We start from the raw sequence: 22,869 nt of genomic DNA on the forward strand, positions 1-22,869 counted from the left end.
CCAGCCATAATTAGAACTCAGAACTCAGAATGCACAGTCCAGGACAATCTCGTAGTAGAATCGGAAGGGAAGAGGCGCCTGCGGGGCTCCGTGGTTGAGCTTCTGCCTTGGGCTCAGGTCGGGATTCCGGGGACCTGGGATCCAGTCCCACATCGGGCTCCCTGCAGGGAGGAGCCTGCTTCTCCCTCTGCCTAGGCCTCTGGCTCTCTTTCTGTGTCTTCCATGAATAAACAAATAAAATATTTTAAAAATAATAAGAGAAAGGAAGAAAAAGAAGAAAGAAAGAAAGAAAGAAAGAAAGAAAGAAAGAAAGAAAGAAAGAAGAAAAAAGAAGAAAGAAAGAAAGAAAGAAAGAAAGAAAGAAAGAAAGAGAAAGAAAGAAAGAAAGAAAGAAAGAAAGAAAAGAAAAGAAAAGAAAGAAAAAAGAAAGAAAGACTTATGTGGCCAGTCAGGGTCCCAGGTGGAAAAAAATGGCACACTCCAAACTGGAAATCTGAGGTGCATTTGTTAAAGGAATTGTTGAAGCATAGACGGGTAAACCACAAGGATGGAGAGTAGGGCAGCCCAGGTGGCTTAGCGGCTTGGCGCCGCCTTCGGCCCAGGGTGTGATCCTGGAGACCCAGGATGGAGTCCCACATCGGCCTCCCTGCATGGAGCCTGCTTCTTCCTCTGCCTGTGTCTCTGCCTCTCTTTCTGTGTCTCTCATGAATAGATAAGTGGAATCTTTTTTTAAAAAAAATTTTTATTAAAAATAAAAAAATAAAAATAAAAAAAAAGGATGGAGAAGTAGCCCAGAGTCAGAGCACCATTGTCAACCCTAAGCTGACAGGGAGGTGTTCCCAAACCCCAAAGAGAGGAAGAAAGGAGAAGCTACCTACCTAAGCTGTGGTCATCAGTGACCCCCCCTGGGAGGGCACTGGAGTGATAAGATCCTGATCTCCCATCTCCTACCAGAATTCTCCATGGGCTGAATACATTAGGAAGCCAGAGACCTACAGAGCCCCTTTAGGGAAATCTCTGCAACTTACTGTCCTGGGACACAGACCTGGTGGGAAAGGGTGGAGAGTAGACGGGGTACAGAGGCAAATGGAAGACATTCAACACACATAAGCAACTAAGATTAGTCCTAGCTGAGTAGACAGTAAACTCAAAGCTTTGTGGTCAGGGCTGGAAAATGCTGTGGGCACAGAAGCAGAGCTGTAAACAGCATAGCCTGTGTCTGCAGATGTCCAGAGCAAGACACCAAAAGGAATTCTGTCCTCCTTGGCTCCCCCTTCCCTAGACCAAGGTCACTTACTCCAGTTGTTACAGCCACAGGCTCTCCGGCGCTCACTGAGAACAGGACTTTGTCTTTTACTTCTTTGATGTGCCTCCACAACTCTAAATATGGTGTAATTTCTTGGAAGTTAGGTCATTCTACCCAACAGGTCAGAGAGGGATAGTTTCTCTAAGGTCCTGTTCTACAAACCTGGGCAGGTATTTAGAGCTAAGCCCAGCTCTTGGGAACTCTTACAGAGCCCAGGAATCCTTTCTTAAGTCTTAGCAAGTAGGGACAGGTGTTCCTGAGTTCACGAAGGGGAGCATGACGCCCAAGATCTGAGTGTAACATCAAAATATGTTGCATTGCCTTTGGACTCTCAGATAAGATGCTCTTAAACAAAAAAAGTTTTCAAATGTGAGAAACTCCTGAGAATGTCTGGGTTTTATCTCTTCTCTCTTATCAGAAAAAAATGCAATAGGTACAAAGAACATGATAATATTTTATGGTTTCTCTACTGCTGTGTTATTTTGCAGCATAACATGGCCTTGAAGCCTTGGACTGGAAAGCAGCTTGTTTTCAACCAAGAAACAGAACTGTTCTGTTTGTATGCTAATTTTTTACTTGTGCAATCTAGGAATATGTAAAACAAAACATCCTTTACAAAGATTTTTTATCCTCTATAACTATTCATATATTCAAGTAATTATTCAGGAGCCATAAATCAGGGAGATATAAAGACTGACCCTACAGTAGATAACCAACACCTAAATTAATTTTATTAGTTCACTCAACAAAGTCCCTTGAGTGCCTGCATGCCCAGTTCCGCAAGGAGTTTTGAATCAGGCAAGAAGCACGTGGGTTACTTTAGTGAGAAAGAAATTCAAGAAGTGCTCTTTCAACAGGAGTGAACTGAAATCTGGCAACCCTGATCATCTAAAAAAGCTATAACTACACAAAAAGAGAAAAAGAGTCTTCACTTTCTCCTTAAAAAAAAAAAAGATTTTATTTATTTATTCATTAGAGACACAGAGAGAGAGACAGACAGGGAGAGGCAGAGACACACAGGCAGAGGGAGAAGCAAGCTCCATGCAAGGAACCCCGACATGGGACTCCATCCCAGGACCCCAGGATCACGACCTGAGCCAAAGGCAGACACTTAACCACTGAGCCACCCAAGTATCCCTCTTCGTTTTCTCCTATAGGCAAGTCTCAATTATTCAATGACCAGAAAAATAACTTATGGATTCTGCAGGCCTTTGACTTATCACTACTTCCTTCATTATCCACCTTCTTATTACTTGTTTAGTGCAGCCTACATATACTTGGCTTTGAATTAATTAAAAAGGAAAAATCCAAGCTGACAGCCAAAGAGAAACTCTGGTCAAGAGACTCAGAAAATAAATGTTTCGTGATTTTTACCCAGCAGGAGAAATTTACCTTCCCCCAGGTTATATTCAACCTAGAAAAATATCCTCACAAAAGACCCAGTAGCATACATGACTCCCTCCTGCTGCTACTGCACTGAGCTGGGGCAGACAGTTGTGTCTAGGGGAGAGTAAACCTCTTTAGGACCAGAAGGGATCTGGCAGGAGCAGAGCTGGAGAGTAGATGGTAAAAGAGCTGGAGAGTAGACGGTAAAAGTTCTGAACTTAGGGGATCCCTGGGTGGCGCAGCGGTTTGGCGCCTGCCTTTGGCCCAGGGCGTGATCCTGGAGACCCGGGATCGAATCCCACATCGGGCTCCCGGTGCATGGAGCCTGCTTCTCCCTCTGCCTGTGTCTCTGCCTCTCTCTCTGTGTGTGTGACTATCATAAATTAAAAAAAAAAAAAAAAAAAAAAAGTTCTAAACTTAGTTCTGACCTGGGAATGATAGGCAGAGATTCAGAAATTCTGCAACTGAAACGCTAGTTCTCATAGTTCTGTCTGCCCCGAGTACATCCATTCCCTCCCCAGCAGCTGAACTCCACTTAAGAAATCTAGCTGCAGGGATGCCTGGGTGGCTCAGCAGTTTAGAACCTGCTTTCAGGGATCCCTGGGTGGCGCAGCGGTTTGGCGCCTGCCTTTGGCCCAGGGCGCGATCCTGGAGACCCGGGATCGAATCCCACATCAGGCTCCCGGTGCATGGAGCCTGCTTCTCCCTCTGCCTGTGTCTCTGCCTCTCTCTCTCTCTCTGTGACTATCATAAATAAATAAATTAATTAATTAATTAAAAAAAGAACCTGCTTTCAGCCCGGGGCGTGATCCTGGAGTCCCAGGATCGAGTCCCACGTCCCTGCATGGGACCTGCATGGAGCCTGCTTCTCTTTCTGCCTGTGTCTCTGCCTCTCTGTGTGTGTGTGTGTGTGTGTGTGTGTGTCTCATGAATAAAGATAAAATCTTGAAAAAAGGGGAAAAAAATCCAGCTGCATGGGGGCACCTGGGTTGGCTCAGTCTTGGACATCTGACTGTTGGTTTTGGCTCAGGTCATGATCTAGCCCCACATCCAAGCTACACACTCAGCAGGGAATCTGCTTGAGATTCTCTCTCTCCCCCTGCCCCTGCTTGTATGCACTCTAAATAAATAAATATGTGGGACACCCTGGTGTCTCAGTGGTTGAGCGCCTGCCTTCAACTCAGGGCATGATTACTGGCGTTGCGGGATGGAGTCCCACATCAGGCTCCCTGCATGGAGCCTGCTTCTCTCTCTGCCTCTGTCTCTGCCTCTCTCTGTGTGTGTCTCTCATGAATAAATAAATAAAATCTTGAAAGAAAGAAAGAAAGAAAGAAAGAAAGAAAGAAAGAAAGAAAGAGAAAGAAAGAAAGAAAGAAAGAAAGAAAGAAAGAAAGAAAGAAAGAAAGAAAGAAAGAAAGAAAGAAGAAAGGAAGGAAGGAAGGAAGGAAGGAAGGAAGGAAGGAAGGAAGGAAGAAAGGAAGAAAGGAAGAAAAAGAAAGAGAAAGAGAAAGAAAGAAAGAAAAAGCAAGCTAGCTGCAGGTCCTCTCCTTCTCCACATGACACACTCCCTAGTGACAAAGGCCACAGGGGTCACACACCTGCAGTCTTTGTTTCACTACCATATACCTGTAGTTCTGTCTGTGCCTTATCATCCCGCTGACTCTATAAAGTTCTTGAAGCTGGAGCCTGTTTTTGCGGGATTTTTACAGCCTCCCATCTTCGTGGTGCCTTTAGCAGTAATGATTATTCTACACCGCATTCCTGGGGGCAGGAATTAGTGCAGAGCAAGTGGCCATTATGGGAGTATGATCCTGGGATTCCAGAAACCCAGGCTGCTCAAAGCCTTCCCCATTCTTGGATTAGTAACAGCCATTGAGACTAAAGACCTAGAAGCCTGGGTTGAAGAAAAGAGAACACTTCAAACCATTATTGTTCATTAACACCCTGTTAGTTATCTAAGTGCTTAAGGAATGTCACTGGGTGTGGTAAGTTTATAACAATGAGTGCTGGAAGGAAGGAGGTGGACCAGTCCTTAGCATGGGTCATGAGATCTCCATATCTCATGGAGACAGAACTGGGTCCATATGGGGGGCCTCTGAGAGGGCCCTGGGAACTGGTGACTGTAGCTGGAGGACACCTTGTGACTGAAAGGCTGAGTAGAGAAAGAATGGGAGGTTGAGGAGGTCAACCAGACCAATTTGGCTCACCCATCTAGAAGTAGTCAACCAGAAGATGGAGGTCAACCAGACCAATTCAGCTCACCCACCTAGAAGTAAAGCCTATTTCAATCAGCTGAACAGGTAGTGTTTAAAGAGACTCAGCTCATGGAGCTGAAAAGTCAGTTAATTCTGAATAATGAAACATAATAAATAAGGTATTTTGAACATACGTATAGAGAGATGTAAGTGCATGGTAGATTTTAGAGCCGAAGAGTCTTGTTTTGTTTTGTTTTGGCACTGAAGAGCTTTAAAGACGTAATCTAACACTTTTAAAGAGAAACCCAAGACTCCCAAGGTAAAGGGTGCCAGTCAATGTTATAAGAAATAGGTAATGGAAAAGCAAAGAAGTCAGGTATTCCATCTTAATCAAATTCCATGCTTGAGACAATCAGAAGAAGGAATTTCAGGGGAACCTGGGTGGCTCAGTCGGTTAGCATCCAACCCATGACGGTGGCTCAGGTCATGATCTCAGGGTCATGATCTCAGGGTCTTGAGAACCCCCTGTTGGGCTCCCTGCTGAGCAGAGATCCTATCTCCCTCCCTTTCTTCCCCACCCCCATATAAATAAATGAATCATCTTTTAAAAAAAGAAGAATATCTTGTTTTTTTAAGATTTTATTTATTTGTTCATGAGAGACACACACAGAGAGGCAGAGACACAGGCAGAGGGAGAAGCAGGCCCCATGCAGGGAGCCCGATATGGGACTCGATCCCAGGACTCCAGGATCACACCCTGGCCCAAAGGCAGATGCTCAACCGATGAGCCACCCAGGTGTCCAGAAGAAGGAATTTCAACTAAGAACATAAAAAGTTAAAGTAGAAATTTCCACAAAACTCTAGGGAATTTGCAGCGATTTACGTTGGAAAATATTTATATTGCTCATTAATTTAAAACATAAGAGAAACCTCAAGTACTAGTTAAATATTTACATCCTTATCTGTCCAGGTACTAAGAAGCCCAGCATATTTTGCAATGACTTTTTTTTTTATTGATTCCGTGAAGGCCAACTCTGAGTGCCAAAACTTGGATAACTTTTATTTGAAGTTGGACAATCTAGAAGTCAATCCTGACTCCACTCCTTAGCTGGCAACCTGAGACCCCAGGGCTCACTTACCCACCTTGTAAAATGGGTTGTCCTGAGGATCACAGACAGATGTGACACCCTAAAACACCCAGCTACCTCGAAGCTACCCAGCGGCTCAAGCCATGGGGACATTATTATTTTTATTTACAGTGATAAGTAAAGGTTCTTTTGCATGCAATCCTCATGATCATCATCTGGCCTTGACCCTTCCATGTTCTGCAGATTCCTACTGAAATCTAAGTAAATTGTGTATTGTACTTAGAAAGTTAGATTAAAAAGGCAACAATATTTTATTACTGGGATCTGCTGAAGTAAATTTTATTTAGAAAAGGCAGGGGGAAAAAAAAAAGAAAAGAAAAGGCAGGGGATCCCTGAGTGGCTCAGTGGTTTAGCGCCTGCCTTGGGCCCAGAGTGTGATCCTGGAGACCATGGATCGAGTTCTGCATCAGGCTCCCTGCATGGAGCCTGCTTCTCCCTCTACCTCTGTCTCTGCCTCTCTCTCTCTCATTCTCTCTCTCTCTATCATGAATAAATAAATACAATCTTAAAAAAAAAAAAAGAAAAGACAACTTTTTTTAAAAACAGTCGTTGAAGTGTTTCTCAGATCCTCAGACACTGTTCCCACCCTGGCCCTACACACGACCACCCTAGAGTTTTCTAATCTGCTCCTTGGAGTTTGGGAAGCACAACTGGGCTGGATTATATGTTAAGAATTTCACTCTGGGGATCCCTGGGTGGCGCAGCGGTTTAGCGCCTGCCTTTGGCCCAGGGCGCGATCCTGGAGAGCCGGGATCGAATCCCATGTCGGGCTCCCTGCATGGAGCTTGCTTCTCCCTCTGCCTATGTCTCTGCCTCTCTGTGTGTGTGTGACTATCATAAATAAATAAAAATTAAAAAAAGAATTTCACTCTGAGCTGGCCTTCTTCTGATCCATGAACAAGCTCTGGTCACACCTTCCTTTGTGTTTAATTTTCTAAAAGAAGCTTGTGATAAATCCAGGGAGGTAGCCCAGTGTCCCACTGAGCAGATTATTAAAAGACAGTTCCAATTTTCTTCTTAATTTCCAAAGAGTGACATTCGAAGGAACTTTGGAAACCTTCCAATTGTGTAAAGTATCTAGTTGGGTTTTTTTTTTCTTTTTTTATTTTCTTTCTCTCTCTCTCTTTTTTTTTTTAATTTTTTTTTCCGCCTCCCCCGCGCCCCCCCCCCGCCCCCTCCCCGGCTGTCCGCTCGCCTCCCTCGCCTCTCTCTCTTTTTTTTTAAATAAATCTGTAGAACTACTTTCCTCCCTTGACACTTTCTCCTCCCAGCAACTTCTTTTTGTTTTGTAAATAGCTAATACCTTTGCCTCATTTACAAATGAAAAGTACAACCCAAGAAGTCTTCCTCCTGCCCCAAAGCAATGCAGTAGACATCCTCCACCAGGGGCAACCCTTTATATTAGCTCCTTTATCCTTCCGGGGTTACTTCATACAAATAGAACCAAATACAAATGCATGCCCTTATTTCCTCCACTTTCTAACACCCAAAAGAGCAGGTTTACACAGACTCTTTTTACCTAGCCACTTAAGAAGCCCTGGAGCACACTCTATGTCAACACAGAGAGATGGCCTGCACTCTTTTGTTTATAGCTGCATGAATATCCCCATTGCTGGACACTTAGATTATTTCCAATCTTTTTTTATTGCAAACAGAGTCACAATAAGTAACCTCATCTCTGACATTTCATGAAGATGTATCTGTAGGATAAAGTCCTAGAAGTAGGATTGCTGACTCAAAGGACTGGCCTGCATTTTCAATTTCAAGGCTGAGACTCTAAATCCAGCTCTCAGACGAGAGAGAGAGAGAGAGAGAGAGAGAGAGAGAGAGAGAGAGGGAGAGAAAAGCAGGCTACTTATTGTGTAATCCTGGACTTATCCCTGGACTGGTGCTGGTTTGCAATTAGTGCAGAAATTGAGAGCAGTTGAAAACTTGGAGTGGTTTCCCACTGCAACATTCACCCACATGGTCATATTTCTAAGCAGTTGGGTTTATTGATCTTATCCACCTATGATGACTGGTAAGAACAAAATTACGTCCCTTGCGAGGCAAAAGTTATGAATGACTTCTTTTTTAATGTGATGTGGCCTCAGATTTGTTATCCAAATTTCCAGAAAGATAGTGGAAAAACAGAACCATCCCTGGACACCAGAGAATACAACAAAATTAGACTAATCAAAAAGTGAAAAAATATTTCAATCATTTAATAGCAATTGATTGAGTGCCAACACATTCCAGTGTGAGAGGTAAAAGATCCCCCAAAATATATGGGTGAATTGACAGGAAGAGAGAGAGACACAGAGAGAGAAAGAAACAGGCAGGCTGTCCCAGATGAGAGGAGCAGACATGACATAATACAAAATGTAGTAGGTGCTAAGTCCTCCTGCAGAAGGAGCTGGCCGCCCAGGCAGAGAAGAGCAATGTATCAGGAATCATCCTGTCTGCCAGGATGCCAATCTTTATTTTGTTACTTTTTTAAAAAGATTTATGTCTTTCATAGAAAGAGAGCACAAGCACTTGCAAGCGAGGGGAGGGAGAGGGACAAATGGACTCCATGCCCTACCCGATGCAGGGATGCAGGGCTTGATCCCACAACCCTGAGATCATGACCTGAGCTGAAATCAAGAGTCAGATGCTCAACCCACCAAGTCACCCAGATGCCCCCAGGACACTAATCTTTAAAAAGTAGGAACGGGGTGTAAGGATGAAATAGGAATGTGCAGGAAGGAAATGTTAGAAATTTGATTTATATTTTATAACCTTATCCTTTTCAATGTGTGTTTTTATTTTGCAATATAAATAACCTATTAGCACTGTAGTAGACGTGTAACAATTTAAGCAAATACATACACGGGGATGTAGGCTCACTATTTTTTTTTAATATTTTTATTTATTTATGATAGTCACAGAGAGAGAGAGAGAGAGAGAGAGGCAGAGACACAGGCAGAGGGAGAAGCAGGCTCCATGCACCGGGAGCCTGACGTGGGACTCGATCCCGGGTCTCCAGGATCGCGCCCTGGGCCAAAGGCAGGCGCTAAACCGCTGCGCCACCCAGGGATCCCCAGGCTCACTATTTTTTATTCTGGAATACCACTGCACTGGTATGTGGCAGGACTAGAGGAGAGGGATCTGGTCTGTCTTGTGCACCAGTGTACTCCCAGGGACACAGTGCCTGACCCACAGCAAGCAAAGAAGGATTATGTGGGATCCAATTCAGCATTGAAAATAAGTGTTGGGGGATCCTTGGGTGGCGCAGCGGTTTGGCGCCTGCCTTTGGCCCAGGGCGCGATCCTGGAGACCCGGGATCAAATCCCACGTCAGGCCCCCGGTGCATGGAGCCTGCTTCTCCCTCTGCCTATGTCTCTGCCTCTCTCTCTCTCTATGTGACTATCATAAATAAATAAAATTAAAAAAAAAAAAAAAAAAAAGAAAATAAGTGTTGGTGTCAAGGTCCCAGCTGCTTCTGTAGGTGTGTTTGCTAAATATTGAAGATTCCAAAGAGAAAGATAGGACAAAACATCCTATATCTGTCCTGCCATGAAATTGTTATTTTAACATAGTGTTTTTGTCTTCTGGAGTTGAAAGAAAAATTAGAAATCCACTGGCAAATCCAATTACCTGGGTTTATACTCCATAAACCTTGCTGCCAGGAAGCAATATATTTCTCTACACCATTGGAAGTAGTTCTACTTAAAATTATTTTGGGGAAGGATCCCTGGGTGTCTCAGCAGTTTAATGCCTGCCTTCGGCCTAGGGCGTGATCCTGGAGTCCTGGGATCGAGTCCCATATCATGTTCCCCTCATGGAGCCTGCTTCTCTCTCTGCCTGTGTCTCTGCCTCTCTCTCTCTCTCTGTCTCTCATGAATAAATAAATTTAAAATAATTATTTTGGGGAGCGCCAGGGTGGCTCAGTAGGTTAAGCGTCTGCCTTTGGCTAGGGTCATGATCCCTGGGTCTTGCAATTGAGCCCCAAGTCAGGCTCCCTGCCCAGCAGGGAGTCTGCTTCTTCCTCTCCCTTGTTCCTCTCTTGCTTTCTCTTTCTTGAATGAATGAATGAATGAATGAATAAAATATTTTCAAACAATTATTTTGGAAAACTAAGATGGAGCTAGAAAGTTTGTAGGGGAGAAAGAAACAATTATGACTCATCTCAGGAAAACAAGTAACTCTGATTCTTGGAACTTATCCTGGTAATCCCATTAACTTCTATGATAATAGTGTTTTATCAATGTTTTGCCACACCCTGGGAGTTATAAATGTCTGGCAAGACCTTTGTATAACACAAATCAGATCATTTGAACTAGCAAGGCAAAGGTGGCATTAGTGGCATATTTGTCTAGCCTGAATTCCAAATGACATCAGTGCTAAGGAGAGTGTTCCTTCATACAGAAACAGCGACAAGAAGGCCATGGCATTTTCTACACTCTGTTGTACCAAGTGCACAGCCGTCTGTGATTGTCACTCCCCCCACCTCTCCTCCCTTGCCTGGATCCATAAGCCAGGAGCAACGTCTTTGAACTATATGTTTATTTTAATATACAAAAAAAGTTGGAGGAGGGGTATGTGTTTTGAATACATAAAGAATTATTAAAATTCAACAAAAAGACAACCCAATTAAAAAATGAGAAGGTTTGAATGTACATTTCTTCAAAAATATATAAATGGCTAACATACACCTGAAAAGATGCTCAATATCATTAGTGATTAGAGAAATACAAATCAAAATCCAATGAGATACACTTCACACGCTAGATTGGTTTCAATTTAATTCAAACTTTTAAAATATTTTATTTATTTATTCATGAGAGACAAAGAGAGAGGCAGAGACACAGGCAGAGGGAGAAGTAGGCTCCTGTGAGGAGTCCGATATGGGACTCCATCCCAGGGCTCTAGGATCATGACCTGAGCTAAACGCAGACGCTCAACCCCTGAGCCACCCAGGAGCCCCAGATTGGCTTTAATTTTAAAATAATAATAATAAAAAGTGTTGGTGGGCAGCCCTGGTGGCTCAGCAGTTTAGCACTGCCTTCAGCCCAGGGGTGTGATTCTGGAGACTCAGAATCAAGTCCCACATTGGGCTCCCTGCATGGAGCCTGCTTCTCCCTCTGCCTGTGTCTCTGCCTCTCTCTCTCTCTCTCTCTCTCTCTCTCTCTCTCTCTCTGTCTCTCATGAATAAATAAATAAAATCTTTTAAAAAATAAAAATAAAAAATAAAAGGCAGCCCCGGTGGTGCAGCGGTTTAGCGCCGCCTGCAGCCCAGGGTGTGATCCTGGAGACCCGGAATCGAGTCCCACATCAAGCTCCCTGCATGGAGCCTGCTTCTCCCTCTGCCTGTCTCTCTGCACCTCTCTCTCTAAATAAATAAATAAATAAATAAATAAATAAATACCTAAAAAAATAAAAATAAAAAATAAAAAGTGTTGGTAAGGATGTGGAGAAATCAGAACCCTCATACATTGCTGATGGGAAAAGTACAGCACTCTAGCTGCTGTGCAAAATAATCTGGGATTCCTCAATGGCTTAACACAGAATGGCCACTCCTACTTACACATTGAAAAGAACTGGGGCACCTGGGTGGCTCAGTCCGTTAAGCTGCTGCCTGCGGCTCAAGTCATGATCCTGGAGTCCTGGGATGGAGCCCCACATTGGGCTCCCTGCTCACCTGGGAGTCTGCTTCTCCCTCTGCCTCTCATCCGGTTTGTATGCGCTCTCTCTCTCAGATAAAAAAATAAAATCTTTAAAAATAAATAAATAAGCTTAAAGAACTTAAAGTGTTTTGAGAGATTAAGAAGTGTGACTCACATGTAAGGTATTTTTATTAAGTCAGCTTGTGAATTTATCAGATAAGACATGGTATCTTTTTGATATCTCCTGAATAACTGCCATTTGCTCCAATTCACCAATATTACTGTACTGATTTATATGGAAGGAAGCTAATTTCAAATCAGAGACAGGCTTGAACTTTGATGTCTTTAGAAAGATTCCATCAGAATCTTGCTTAAAGGGAAGTGGGGATTTTTAGGTTCCAATAGGAGTTGATTGGTTTCCTTCTTCCCATAGATATATTCATAGGAACTAAATATTTTGAATCCCTGAATCCCTGAGAACTTGGAGTTACTTAGCCAGCCACAATGATGATGTACCAAAGAGAATCTCCCATGCAAAACTAGAATCCCTTAGAAGAAAATGCAGTTGTGAAAGAAGAGAACTTTCTTTTTTTTCCTAAGATTTTATTCATTTATTTTTTTTAATTTTTATTTATTTATGATAGGCACACACAGAGAGAGAGGCAGAGACACAGGCAGAGGGAGAAGCAGGCTCCATGCACTGGAAGCCTGACGTGGGATTTGATTCCATCCCGGGTCTCCAGGATCGCACCCTGGGCCAAAGGCAGATGCTAAACCGCTGCGCCACCCAGGGATCCCGATTTTATTCATTTATTCATGAAGAGACACAGAGAAAGAGACAGAGACATAAGCAGAGGGAGAAGCAGGCTCCATACAGGGAGCCCGATGTGGGACTCAATCTCAGGACCCTGGGATCACAACCTGAGCCAAAGGCAGATGCTCAACCACTGAGTCACCCGGGTGCCCCAGAAGAGAACTTTCAAAAAGGGAATAAACTAGCTATTTATTTATTTATCTTTTTTTTTAAATAAACTAGCCTTTTTATGGTTATTCTTAAACCTTCCTGCACATCCGTGTTAATTTTGGATCTCGTGGATATGGTGCTCTGTAAGTGCTATCTAAATCTCCCCCACACCTGGCCTCTTCTACCTTCGGATCTGCAAGTTATTTAGAAGCAAAGAGAACATTTTGTAAACGTATTAACTATGCACGAAACAAAATGGTTCAAAGAAGGGAATCGATTTCGTAAAATAAATCATTTTCTAAGATTGTCCACTCAGCTATTTTGTGTGGACTGTCTACTGTTCTCTCCCGCCCCCAGTGTTCTTGGCCAGGTTAAATCTTGCGAAGGATGAGCACTGTGTGATTAGCAGCTGCCTGGAAGAGCGTTTATTTAAAATGCAGTCCCGGGGCACCTGGCTGGCTCAGTCAGCTACCTACATAAGCCAATTTATACATTGGCAGGGAGAACCTTAACATTTGCTGAGAGTGTACTGTGCACCTCTCAGGCTCAAAAAACTTGCAAAAATTCACCTCAGATTGCAGAGCTAGTACACGGTAGAGAGGAAATAAAGGGTCGTCCTCTTTTTTGGCTCCATAAACTACCATGGTCACAGAAAAAATAGAGATACACAGAGTGTAATCTACCCTGTGCCTGGGGACTCATTTGCTTAATAAATTCCCACCATCCACAACAGTTGGCACACAATGGGTACTCCGTACATGTCTGTGGCAGGAAGGAAAGAGGCAGGGGACAGAGGAAGGACGAGCAATGGAATACCCTTTCTTTCTAATACTGACACTGTAACTACAAATAGCCCAAATAGCTATCAGATCATTAAAAAAAAAAAATACTTTACTAAATACTTGTATATGATTGGTGGCCTGATGTACAATTTAAATCATCCCGATTACACCAGGAGGGACATGATGTTAATTTGTCTAATTTTGGTGATGTGAATGAATGTGATTAGTTGGTCAAGGAATATCCTCCAGATTTCACCACTGTAAAGAAACCCATTTCCATTTGTAATTAATATAATAATTTATGGGCTGATATTTGAGAGCCTGTGAATATTCCCAGTTAAAAAAAAATCATCCTGGAGTCATTAGGCCCAGCTTTTAGGCTCTGCTCTTCTCCCTCTCTCTCTCTCTTTTATTTTTTATATTTTATTTATTTATTCATGAGAGACACAGAGAGGCAGAGATACAGGCAGAGGGAGAGGCAGGCTCCATGCAGGGAGCCTGACACAGGACTCGATCCCAGGTCTCCAGGATTGCACCCTGGGCCGAAGGCAGGTGCTAAACCACTGAGCCACCCAGGTTGCCCTCTGCTCTTCTCTTACTCTCTGTGTTACCTTGGGCTAGTCACAAAACCTCACTGAGTCTCAGTTTCTTAGGTAATACAGATGACCTTATGTAAGTCACCTCCTCTAAGACTCAGTTATTTATTTATTTATTTATTTATTTATTTATTTATTTATTTATTTAAAAATATTTTATTTATTTATTCATGAGAGACACACAGAGAGGCAGAGACATAGGCAGAGGGAGAAGCAGGTTCCCTGTGGGGAGCCTGATGCAGGACTTGATCCCAGGACCCTGGCATCACGCCCTGAGCTGAAGGCAGACATTCAACCACTGAGCCACCCAAGCATCCCAAGACTCCGTTTATTTTATCAGCAGGCAGATCTGACCAGGCACTTCACCAAAACAGATCCCCAACGGCCAAATGGCATATGGAGAGATGATCAACATCGTTACCCACTGGGAAATGAAATTTAAAACCAGAATGTGATACTACTACATATCTTCCAGAATCATCAACACTTGATGTTAGCCAAAAGGCGAAGTGATTACTTCCAGGATCATCACATGATAAAGGTGGTCATTCCTATGTGTTGGGAGGATGTGGAACACCTACAACTCTCCTTCCTTGCAGGTGGGGATGTAAATTGTTACAACCAAAAAATGGATTGGCTGTATCTACTAAAGCCCTGTGTATGTGCACCCAATAACCCCACTGCTATATTACCGATGAAAGTATGAAGATACATTTACCAAAAGAATTGTGTAAGACCATAATCAAAATAATGAAAGAACGGGCAGCCTGGGTGGCTCAGCCGTTTAGCGCCACCTTCAGCCTGATCCTGGAGACCTGGGATCAAGGCCCACGTGGGGCTCCCTGCTTGGAGCCTGCTTCTCCCTCTGCCTGTGTCTCTGTCTCTCTCTCTCTCTGTGTGTCTCTCATGAATAAATAAATAAAATCTTTAAAAAAATAATGAAAGAATATTTGCTTACCCACCAATAGCAGAACGGATAAATAAGTTGTGTATACAATAACACGCCAACCGGAATAGGAATGAATAACGCACAACATGGATGAAACTCATAAGAAATGCTGAGCAAAGACATCCAGGCACAGAAGAGTACATACTGTAGGATTCCATTTTTATAATTAAAAGAAAAGAAAACCAGACACAATGAATCGATGTGGTTAGATGTCGGGATAGTGGTTACCCTAGGGGAGGTAATTATTGGAAAGGGACCCAAGGGGTCTCTTAGGGGCTCATTTGTTCTGTTTCTTGATCTGAGTGATGATTAAGGGTGAATTTTTTTTAATATTTTATTTTTAAGTAATCTCTACACCCAAAATGGGGCTTCCACCTACAACCCTGAGCTCGAGTCGCATGCTCCACCAGCTGAGCCTGCCAGGTGTACTCTTTTTGTAAAAATGCACCAAGCTGTACACATCTGGTATTTTCAGTTTTCTGAACGTTTATTATACTGCAATAAAAATGTGGTAAATGAGGTGGTTGGGCTAGGTACAGCGTGCTTAATGTCCTTTCTAGCTTCAAGTGGAATAACAGCTACCTTCATTGTGCCAGGCACTGAGCTAAGTGTTTTCAGCACAAAGACTCTGTAGTCCCCTGAGCTAGGCACGTGGTGAGGGAATGGAGCCCCAAAGACAGGAGGAACTTGCCAAATTCACATATGGTCTCAGAGTTGGAAGTGGCTTTAAGCCCAGCCATTCAGAGGCCAAGGGCCTCCTCTATAGCCCTTGAAAACCACAGCCCAAGAGAACCACGGAGGGTTAGGTGTGGCAAGTAAGGCTTTCTCCGGCTGCCCCCCTCCAAGAGCGACCCTCCTCCAAGGCTCTCCCTTTGTCTACATAACTGGGCTCCTCTGGGATCTGCCTCAGGCTCCCAGCTGGAGGTGGAGGGGGCACTTCCTGTATCTCTTTCCCTAAGTGGCTCTTCCCACTTCATTGACCCTTAGATGCTTCCCTTTACTGACTTTAAGGTGGAATTACATTTTTAAGTGTACTCATTAGCATTTATTGGAGAATATCTTTTAGCCTACTTATAATGTTTAAAGCTAATTAAGTTGGTTCCTTTTTTTTTTTTTAAACATTTTATGTATTTATCTGAGAGAGGGAGAGAAAGCACAGAAAGAGAGGGAGAGGGAGAAGCAGACTCCCCACTGGGCAGAGAGGCTGATGCCCACGCCCCTAACGGGCGTGGGCATCTTAATCAGTTCTTTAGTCCTCTATATCATTTCATTGAGAAAATTGTAAGATCAACGGATGCTCCTGCAGTTGCATCAATTTTTTGGTTCCTAAGGCCAATGGATTACTTCTATAAAAGTTGAAAAAGCCATGAAAAGCTAGGTAATTAGGTTCTTATTAGTTATTTCTAAAAAGACAAATACACCAAATTGATCTGTGCCAATAAAATGGATGGGGATTTCTCAATGTATGGTATGCTCTCCACTCCCTCCCTTAAACACATGTAGCTCCTTGGCTGTGTGGTTTCAAGTGGGGGATCTGCAATGGTCATTTTTTAAATTAATTAATTAATTTATTTGTTCATGAGAGACACAGAGAGAGCGAGAGAGAGGCAGAGACATAGGCAGAGGGAGAAGCAGGCTCCATGCAGGGAGCCCGACGTGGGACTCGATCCCTGGGCTGAAGGCAGCGCTAAACCGCTGAGCCACCTGGGCTGCCCTGCAATGGTCATTTTTAACAGCAGAAGTCCATGACCAGAGGTGCCTGGGTTCAGGTGGTGAAGCATCTGCCTTCAACTCAGGTTCTGATCCCAGGGTCCTGGGACAGAGTCCCACATGGGGCTCCCTGTTCAGCAGGCAGTCTGCTTCTCCCCCTGCTTGTGCTCTCTTTCTGTGTCAAATAAATAAATAAATAAAATATAAAAGAAGAGAAAAGAAATCTATGCCCAATGGACACTCCAAGCCTAAAAAGTAATTTGCCAGGCTCTTCATGGGGGTATTAAGAACTTGTGAGTCTAAGAAGTTAATGTCCCAAAAATCTGGTACCTAGGTGTTGATCTAATTTTGTCACCACTAATAAAATTCTGTAAGATGCTTCACTTTTGCCATGAAAATGGCCCTGTGTGTTTGTATATACTGCCTGCCAGTGGTACGGCCACTATGTGTTTATCTAGCATGGGTTTGGAAAAGCATCTAGCGTGGCATGAAAAAGTAGCATGGTACAAATACCCTCTATTTATGGAGACTAGCAGGGAGAGGGAGACATATCCTATACAAACTCCAATAATTATAAAATTAGTTTAAGGGCAGCCCCGGTGGCGCAGTGGTTTAGCGCAGCCTGAAGCCTGGGGTGTGATCCTGGAGACCCGGGATCGAGTCCCACATCGGGCTCCCTGCATGGAGCCTGCTTCTCTCTCTGCCTGTGTCCTACTGTGTCTCTGCCTCTCTCTCTCTCTCTCTCTCTCTCTGTGTGTGTCTCTCATGAATAAATAAAAATAAATAAATAAATAAAATAAAATAAAATTAGTTTAAAACTTGGCCAACAGGGCAGCCCCGGTGGCGCAGCGGTTTAGCGCCGCCTGCAGCCCTGGGGCGTGATCCTGGGGACCCTGGATCGAGTCCCACATCAGGCTCTCAGTATGATGCCTGCTTGTGTCTCTGCCTCTCTGTCTCTATGAATAAATAAATAAAATCTTTAAAAAAAAAAAAACTTGGCCAACAGAGAACAAGAAATAGTTAAATGAGAAATCATTACAAAAAAAGGATTTATTAGACAAACACATCAATAGATTGAGTCTAAGGATTTGGTTGGAAAGCCACTGGGCCTTTCGAAGCAGCAGAAGTCCAAAGTCACATACTTGGAGTGACTGCTACAATTTGTAGAAACAAGAAAAATGAGGAATGACAGCACTCCATGCTAGTCCACAGACAGATAAGCCTCCCACCTCCCTCCCTAGTCCCTTTCTGTTCAACTGGCGTCTTCTGTGACTCTGGTACCTGAGAGAGATGGAATGTTTCCCACATCTTACAGAAATTCAGTTTCTCGTTACAGATCTTGCCTCTGTGCACCTGGACTGCCTGTTCATGACACATGGGTTGTTGCTTTTCAAAATCCAATGAACAGTTATTGAGGGAGTGTTTCTCAAAAGGTAAAGTGAATCAAACATTCTCATCTATAGTAACTGCATTTCTAATCTCATCTGGCATCAATTGTCTTCTAGAAAGTCACAATGTGTTGTTTGGGGACACTCTTCTTTAACATAGAAGGAAAAGAGTAATTAGTACAGGATATGTAATTAAATGATACCCATTCTCAAATCTTGTAAGAGTCCTGTGAATAGGAAGTTTTCATTTAATTTATCAGAAGCAGGGGAAATCTTCTATCATTCCTGATTATAACAGAACTAGACATTTTAAAATTATATCATGTGTTCATGACACCAAACTGGGTTTGCTTAGAAGCCTTTGCTCATTAAATTGTTAATGGCACAGGCTATCAATGAGGAGTAAGCAGTATGGTGTCTGTGTAGGTGTCAGTGGGCCTCAAATAACAAAGGTGAGAATGAGATAGACGTGACCTGATTTGGGAACATTGGGGTTTCTGAGATGTGAGCTCCAAACATAATACCTAGAAAACTAAGGGCAGTATTCCAAACAGATCTGACATGAGAATTTTATAAAACAGCTAGTTTTTTCAAGGACATAATAAAAGTAGCAGTTTCAACGAAGGGCCATGCGTTAAGTTCCCACGGTTGGATCCATGATGGAAATGTTTTTGCTTCCAAGGCCCTCCTGCAGCCCAAGAACTACTTCTTCACACCCTTGACAATCTTTCGCATGTCATGCCATCCTAGAGTCTGTTTGGAACAAGGATTGCTCTAGATGAAGCTCTAAAAATGTTGAGTTTGTGCCTTTAAAAAATAGTCTGATTCATGACTTTCGTGTGTAGCAGGAGGGCTGTGCTCTCTCGGCACTGTTCACTATTTGGGAGCGTAGGCAAGGCCAGGACAGATGTATGAAAAGTATCAAATATTGCAAATCAAATACTGCAAAGCAAAACAGGCAGCCTGAGGCATAGACGTCAAGATTTTGGTTGAGCCACTAGTCCGTTCATTAACATTTTTAAGCAAGGGAGGCCTTGGCCTGGTTGGTCAAAGCTGCTCTCAAAATCTGCAGGACCGTGGAACCGCATGTGCGTGAGCAGGTAAGTCTAGCCGGAAAGTTACTACCATTTCTTAGCAGAAACTTCTGGTCTTCTTAGAAAAGTAAAATGCCTATTCTCTCAGGGACAGCCTGTGGGGAATCTGTTTGGAACAAGAACTGCGCTCAAGTCCCAATCTGAAACGAAGATCTAAAAATGTGCAGTTTTGTGCATTTAAAAATAGTCCATTTCACAGCGGCAGTGTGTGCTCGTGGACCCAGCTCGTTCAGTATCTGGGAGGAACCGCTGGGTTTGGGCCAAACATCGAGTATGAAAAGGGAAACAATCCGCTTGGGAAGGGGGGGAGGCTGCTTACCCTCCGAGGGAGCTAAAATGTTGGAAGAAGATTCCATCCTAGCGTGAGCGACGGGCGGGCAGGAGGAAGCCTTGGCTCCCCGAATCTCCATCCCTGCTCGGGACACGCAGCCCCCAGAGCTGAACGGAGCCTGAGCGGAGGAGAAGGGCCCGGTGCAGGAGCGGGAGGCGCAGAGGACGGCCGGGATGCCGGGCCCCTCCTTGACCCCCTCCGTGGCCCGCGTGGGTTCGGGGGGCGGGCGGGAGAGTCGAGGGGGTTAAGGCCGGAGCGGGCGCGGCCGAGCCCCCTGCTGGCGCCTCCCGACGGCCGGGAGCCAAGGGGCGCGCAGACAGCCGCTCGCCACGAGGGGGCGGTCCCTGCGCGTGGGCGCCCGCGGTGGAACCGGGAGCCCGACCACGCCAGTCACTCGTGAGTTCCGACCCGGTGGGCCCCGAGAGGCCCGAGAGGCGCCGGGCTCACAGGTGCGGGGCGTAGAAAGGGCTCAGGTAGGAGGGCCCGAGGAAGGATGCAAAGGGGCCCCCGGCGGCTGCGGCCGGCGGCGGGAAGGAGCTGGCGGCCGGAAAGAGGACGTTGGCCGCCGAGTAGGAGGGGAAAGTCTGGAAGGGCAGCGCGGCGGGGCCCGGCGCTCCCGGGCTGCCCCCCGCGCCGCCGCCGCCGCCCCCCGCGCCCGCCGCCGGCCCCGGCGCCCCCGGCTGGGGCGCGCCGCTCCCCGCCTGCGCCGCCCCGTCGGCGCCCGGGTTCTGCTTCTTCCACTTGGTCCTCCGGTTCTGGAACCAGATTTTGACCTGCGTCTCGGTGAGGCTGAGCGACAGCGCGAGGTTCAGGCGCTCGCACACCGACAGGTAGCGCGTGGCCCGGAACTTGTTCTCCAGGGCCACCAGCTGCTCGTAGGTGAAGGCGGTGCGCGCGCGCCTCGGCTTGGCGCAGCGGGGCTCGGCGCGCCGCCGCCGGGGCCGCGGGGAGCCGGGCGAGCCCGGGGAGCCCGCGAGCCCGCGGGGGCCGCGCTCCGCCGCCGCCAGCGCCGCCGCCCGGGGCTCGGGGGAGCGCGCCGGGGCCGCCTGCAGGCGCTCAGCCCGCCCGTGCGGCCGCCGCGCGCCCGCGTCCTCGGCTTCCTCGTCCTCGTCCTCCGCCTCCTCGGCCTCCGAGCCTTCCAAGGGGGACGCCGCGCCCGCGCCGCGGTCCGCAGCATCTAGCGGAGAAGCGGAGCGTGACCAGAAGCCCGGAACGACCCAGCCCCTCGGGGTCGCCGGACCCCCCTCCCCCCCCCCGCCCTCTTCTCCAGCGCCCCCAGCCCTGCGCATCCCCCGCCTCTCGCTCCCTCCACCACCCCGCGGGCACGCACCCTCGCAAACCCTTCCCAGGAGCTGGGGTTTAGGGGTGCGGTGGCCTCTTGCCCTTTACGCACTTGCTATCTAGTGGACGTCCAAGAAATGAATTTGCAATGAATGAATGAATGAATGACGATCCCCCATTAAGAATATATAATAACCATATTGCACGGTATCGGGCGGGTGGGAGCACTGTACATGGATGGAGACATCGAGATGTCGGGTGCGTTCAGGCCTCAGTCTCCCTCCCTAGTCCCTAGAAGCCTATTTTGGTCTGGAACTCCTAGCAATTAAAAAAGAAGTTATTAAGCTCCCTTTCCCCCCCTCCCCCCTTTAAAGTGAAATTCCCTCTTTCCCATCTTCTCTCTCCTGCCGTGTTAATAGAGTTTCAGATTTGTGCGGGACCGGATCGATAGATGTCATCTATTAAAGGTAAGTTTTAATCGAACAATATTAGGATCAGACAGGGAAAGGGGGTTTGAAGTCGGTACCTGCAAGCTGCGGGCAGGAGATATGCAGGCTCCAGTAATAGAATATCGATCATGGCTGTGGGGGGAGGGGAGCGCAGCCCCTCGGAGGGGCGATCGGAACAATTACCGGGCGGACTGCCCGGGCCCAAGCACAGCCGCCAGAGGCGCCCCGAGACCCCAGACAATCACTGCCAAACTTAGGGAGGAGAAGTGGGGGGGGGGGGGCTGTGCCGCATCCAGCCTCCCTCGGACTTGCGCCCCTGACTCCGCGTCCCTCCAGGGAACCTCGTGCCCACGCTCCACCCAGCACGGATCCCGCTGTCTTTTGTCCGTCCTTCCAGACACAAACTCTCGCAGACCTCTCATCGGGTGCCCGCCAGAGTCAGGAGTAAGTGAAAAGCTTTCCAGGAGAAAGGACCAAAGGCCTCCCATCACCCCGCCCCACCCCTGCTCCCGCCCCAGTCGACGATTGGGTCTGGGGAGAGAGGGCCGGGCGCGTGGGGCAGCGGAATCTCTGCAGGTGTCTAGTTGGCTGGAAGTGGGCACTAGGTGCGCCCACCTGACCTCGCACTCCAAGACACCGACGCGTGATTTAGCCTCAGCTCCCTGATCCGTAAAATGGGGGCAATATTCATGATGCTGTGTACACCTCGCAGGTTCTGAAGTTTTCCATGACTTTTATCTCAGTCTCTGCTCTAGGCCCTGGCACGTGCTGGGTGCACCAAATGCCCCATCAGTGAATGGGCCTGGATAAGGTGGACGCTGGCGGTTTAGTTTCCAGCGCGAGCAAAACAGCTGTGCTGCTTAGTGGCTTGGCCGGTGAGCAGGGACGGACTTGGGTAGGCAAATCCCTGACCCAGGATGCGGGGGCGGGGGGGGGGGGCTCTCTTCTGCCTCAATTTAGTTCCAACACAGAGACGAGGCGACACTTTGCACCTTGTCCTGTGCGCTTTCTCTCTTTGGTGAAGGCTCCGCTAACGACCACTCATCGGTCCCTGGTTGTCCACCCACGTCCCAACCCCCCCCCCCCCCATCGCATCACCTGGGCTGGGGCTTCCCGGGACCCGGGGCCGCTTCGCGTCCTTACCCGAGGGCTCCCGCTGCCGAGCTGAGTCCCCTGGGCTGGCGTCCTTCCCCGCGTCGGCCTCTGCCAAACTTTTCTTGGCTTCCCGGGGAGCAGGGCGCACGGCCGGGAGCGCAGCGCGGGTGAATTTCTGCGGGTCCAGGATGTCCAGGACAGAGAAGGAGATCTTGTGGTGGGAGGGAGCCGCCTTGGCCCCGCCGTCCTGCCATGCCAGCATGCCCGCCGCCCGCGGGCCCGAGGCCGGCGGCGCGGGGTCCGGGACGGCCGCGCTCGGGCTCGCCTGCGGCTGTGGCTGGGCCGCGGCTCTCCAGCGGGGAGGAGGGTCCAGGCGGCCAAGTGGAGCTGGGGAGGGGCACGCGGGGGCGGGGCCGGGACGGAGCGGCGGGGGCGCTGCGCGGGGATTGGCACTCGCGCGGCCCAGACCCCCGCCACGTGCGGGGCGCGCTCGCCGCTGCCCCGGGCCTGCCCCGCGCCGCGCGGGGGCAGCTCGCCTCGGCACGGGGGCGCCCGCGTGAGCCCGGTG

General features: G+C 47.1%; 1 protein-coding gene and 1 long non-coding RNA gene across 2 annotated transcripts; one reads left to right on the forward strand and one right to left on the reverse strand.

Annotated features, from left to right (window-relative positions):
- Positions 1-17,683: 17,683 nt before the first annotated feature.
- Positions 17,684-22,665, reverse strand: NKX1-2 (NK1 homeobox 2). Its single transcript, XM_025467553.3, has 2 exons — positions 22,350-22,665; positions 17,684-20,653 (listed from the first exon to the last, which is right to left on the reverse strand). The coding sequence occupies exons 1-2, from the start codon at positions 22,561-22,563 to the stop codon at positions 19,920-19,922; spliced, it is 948 nt and encodes a 315-aa protein (XP_025323338.1). The 5' UTR covers positions 22,564-22,665; the 3' UTR covers positions 17,684-19,919.
- On the forward strand, positions 20,756-22,357 carry LOC112672470 (uncharacterized). Its single transcript, XR_003144297.3, has 3 exons — positions 20,756-21,224; positions 21,543-21,650; positions 21,950-22,357. It is a non-coding gene; the product is annotated as an uncharacterized LOC112672470 (long non-coding RNA).
- Positions 22,666-22,869: the final 204 nt, after the last annotated feature.

The sequence above is a fragment of the Canis lupus genome, chromosome 28 (assembly GCF_003254725.2).
Source record: "Canis lupus dingo isolate Sandy chromosome 28, ASM325472v2, whole genome shotgun sequence".
Taxonomy (NCBI): domain Eukaryota; kingdom Metazoa; phylum Chordata; class Mammalia; order Carnivora; family Canidae; genus Canis; species Canis lupus.

What these genes read in the sequence shown, in the direction of transcription:
- NKX1-2 (XM_025467553.3), bottom strand. Translation starts at nt 22,563, where the DNA reads ATGCTGGCATGGCAGGACGGCGGGGCCAAGGCGGCTCCCTCCCACCAC. An exon ending in TCGGCAGCGGGAGCCCTCGG is followed by an intron (nt 20,654 to 22,349) that starts GTAAGGACGCGA and finishes CTTCTCCGCTAG; the next exon opens with ATGCTGCGGACCGCGGCGCG.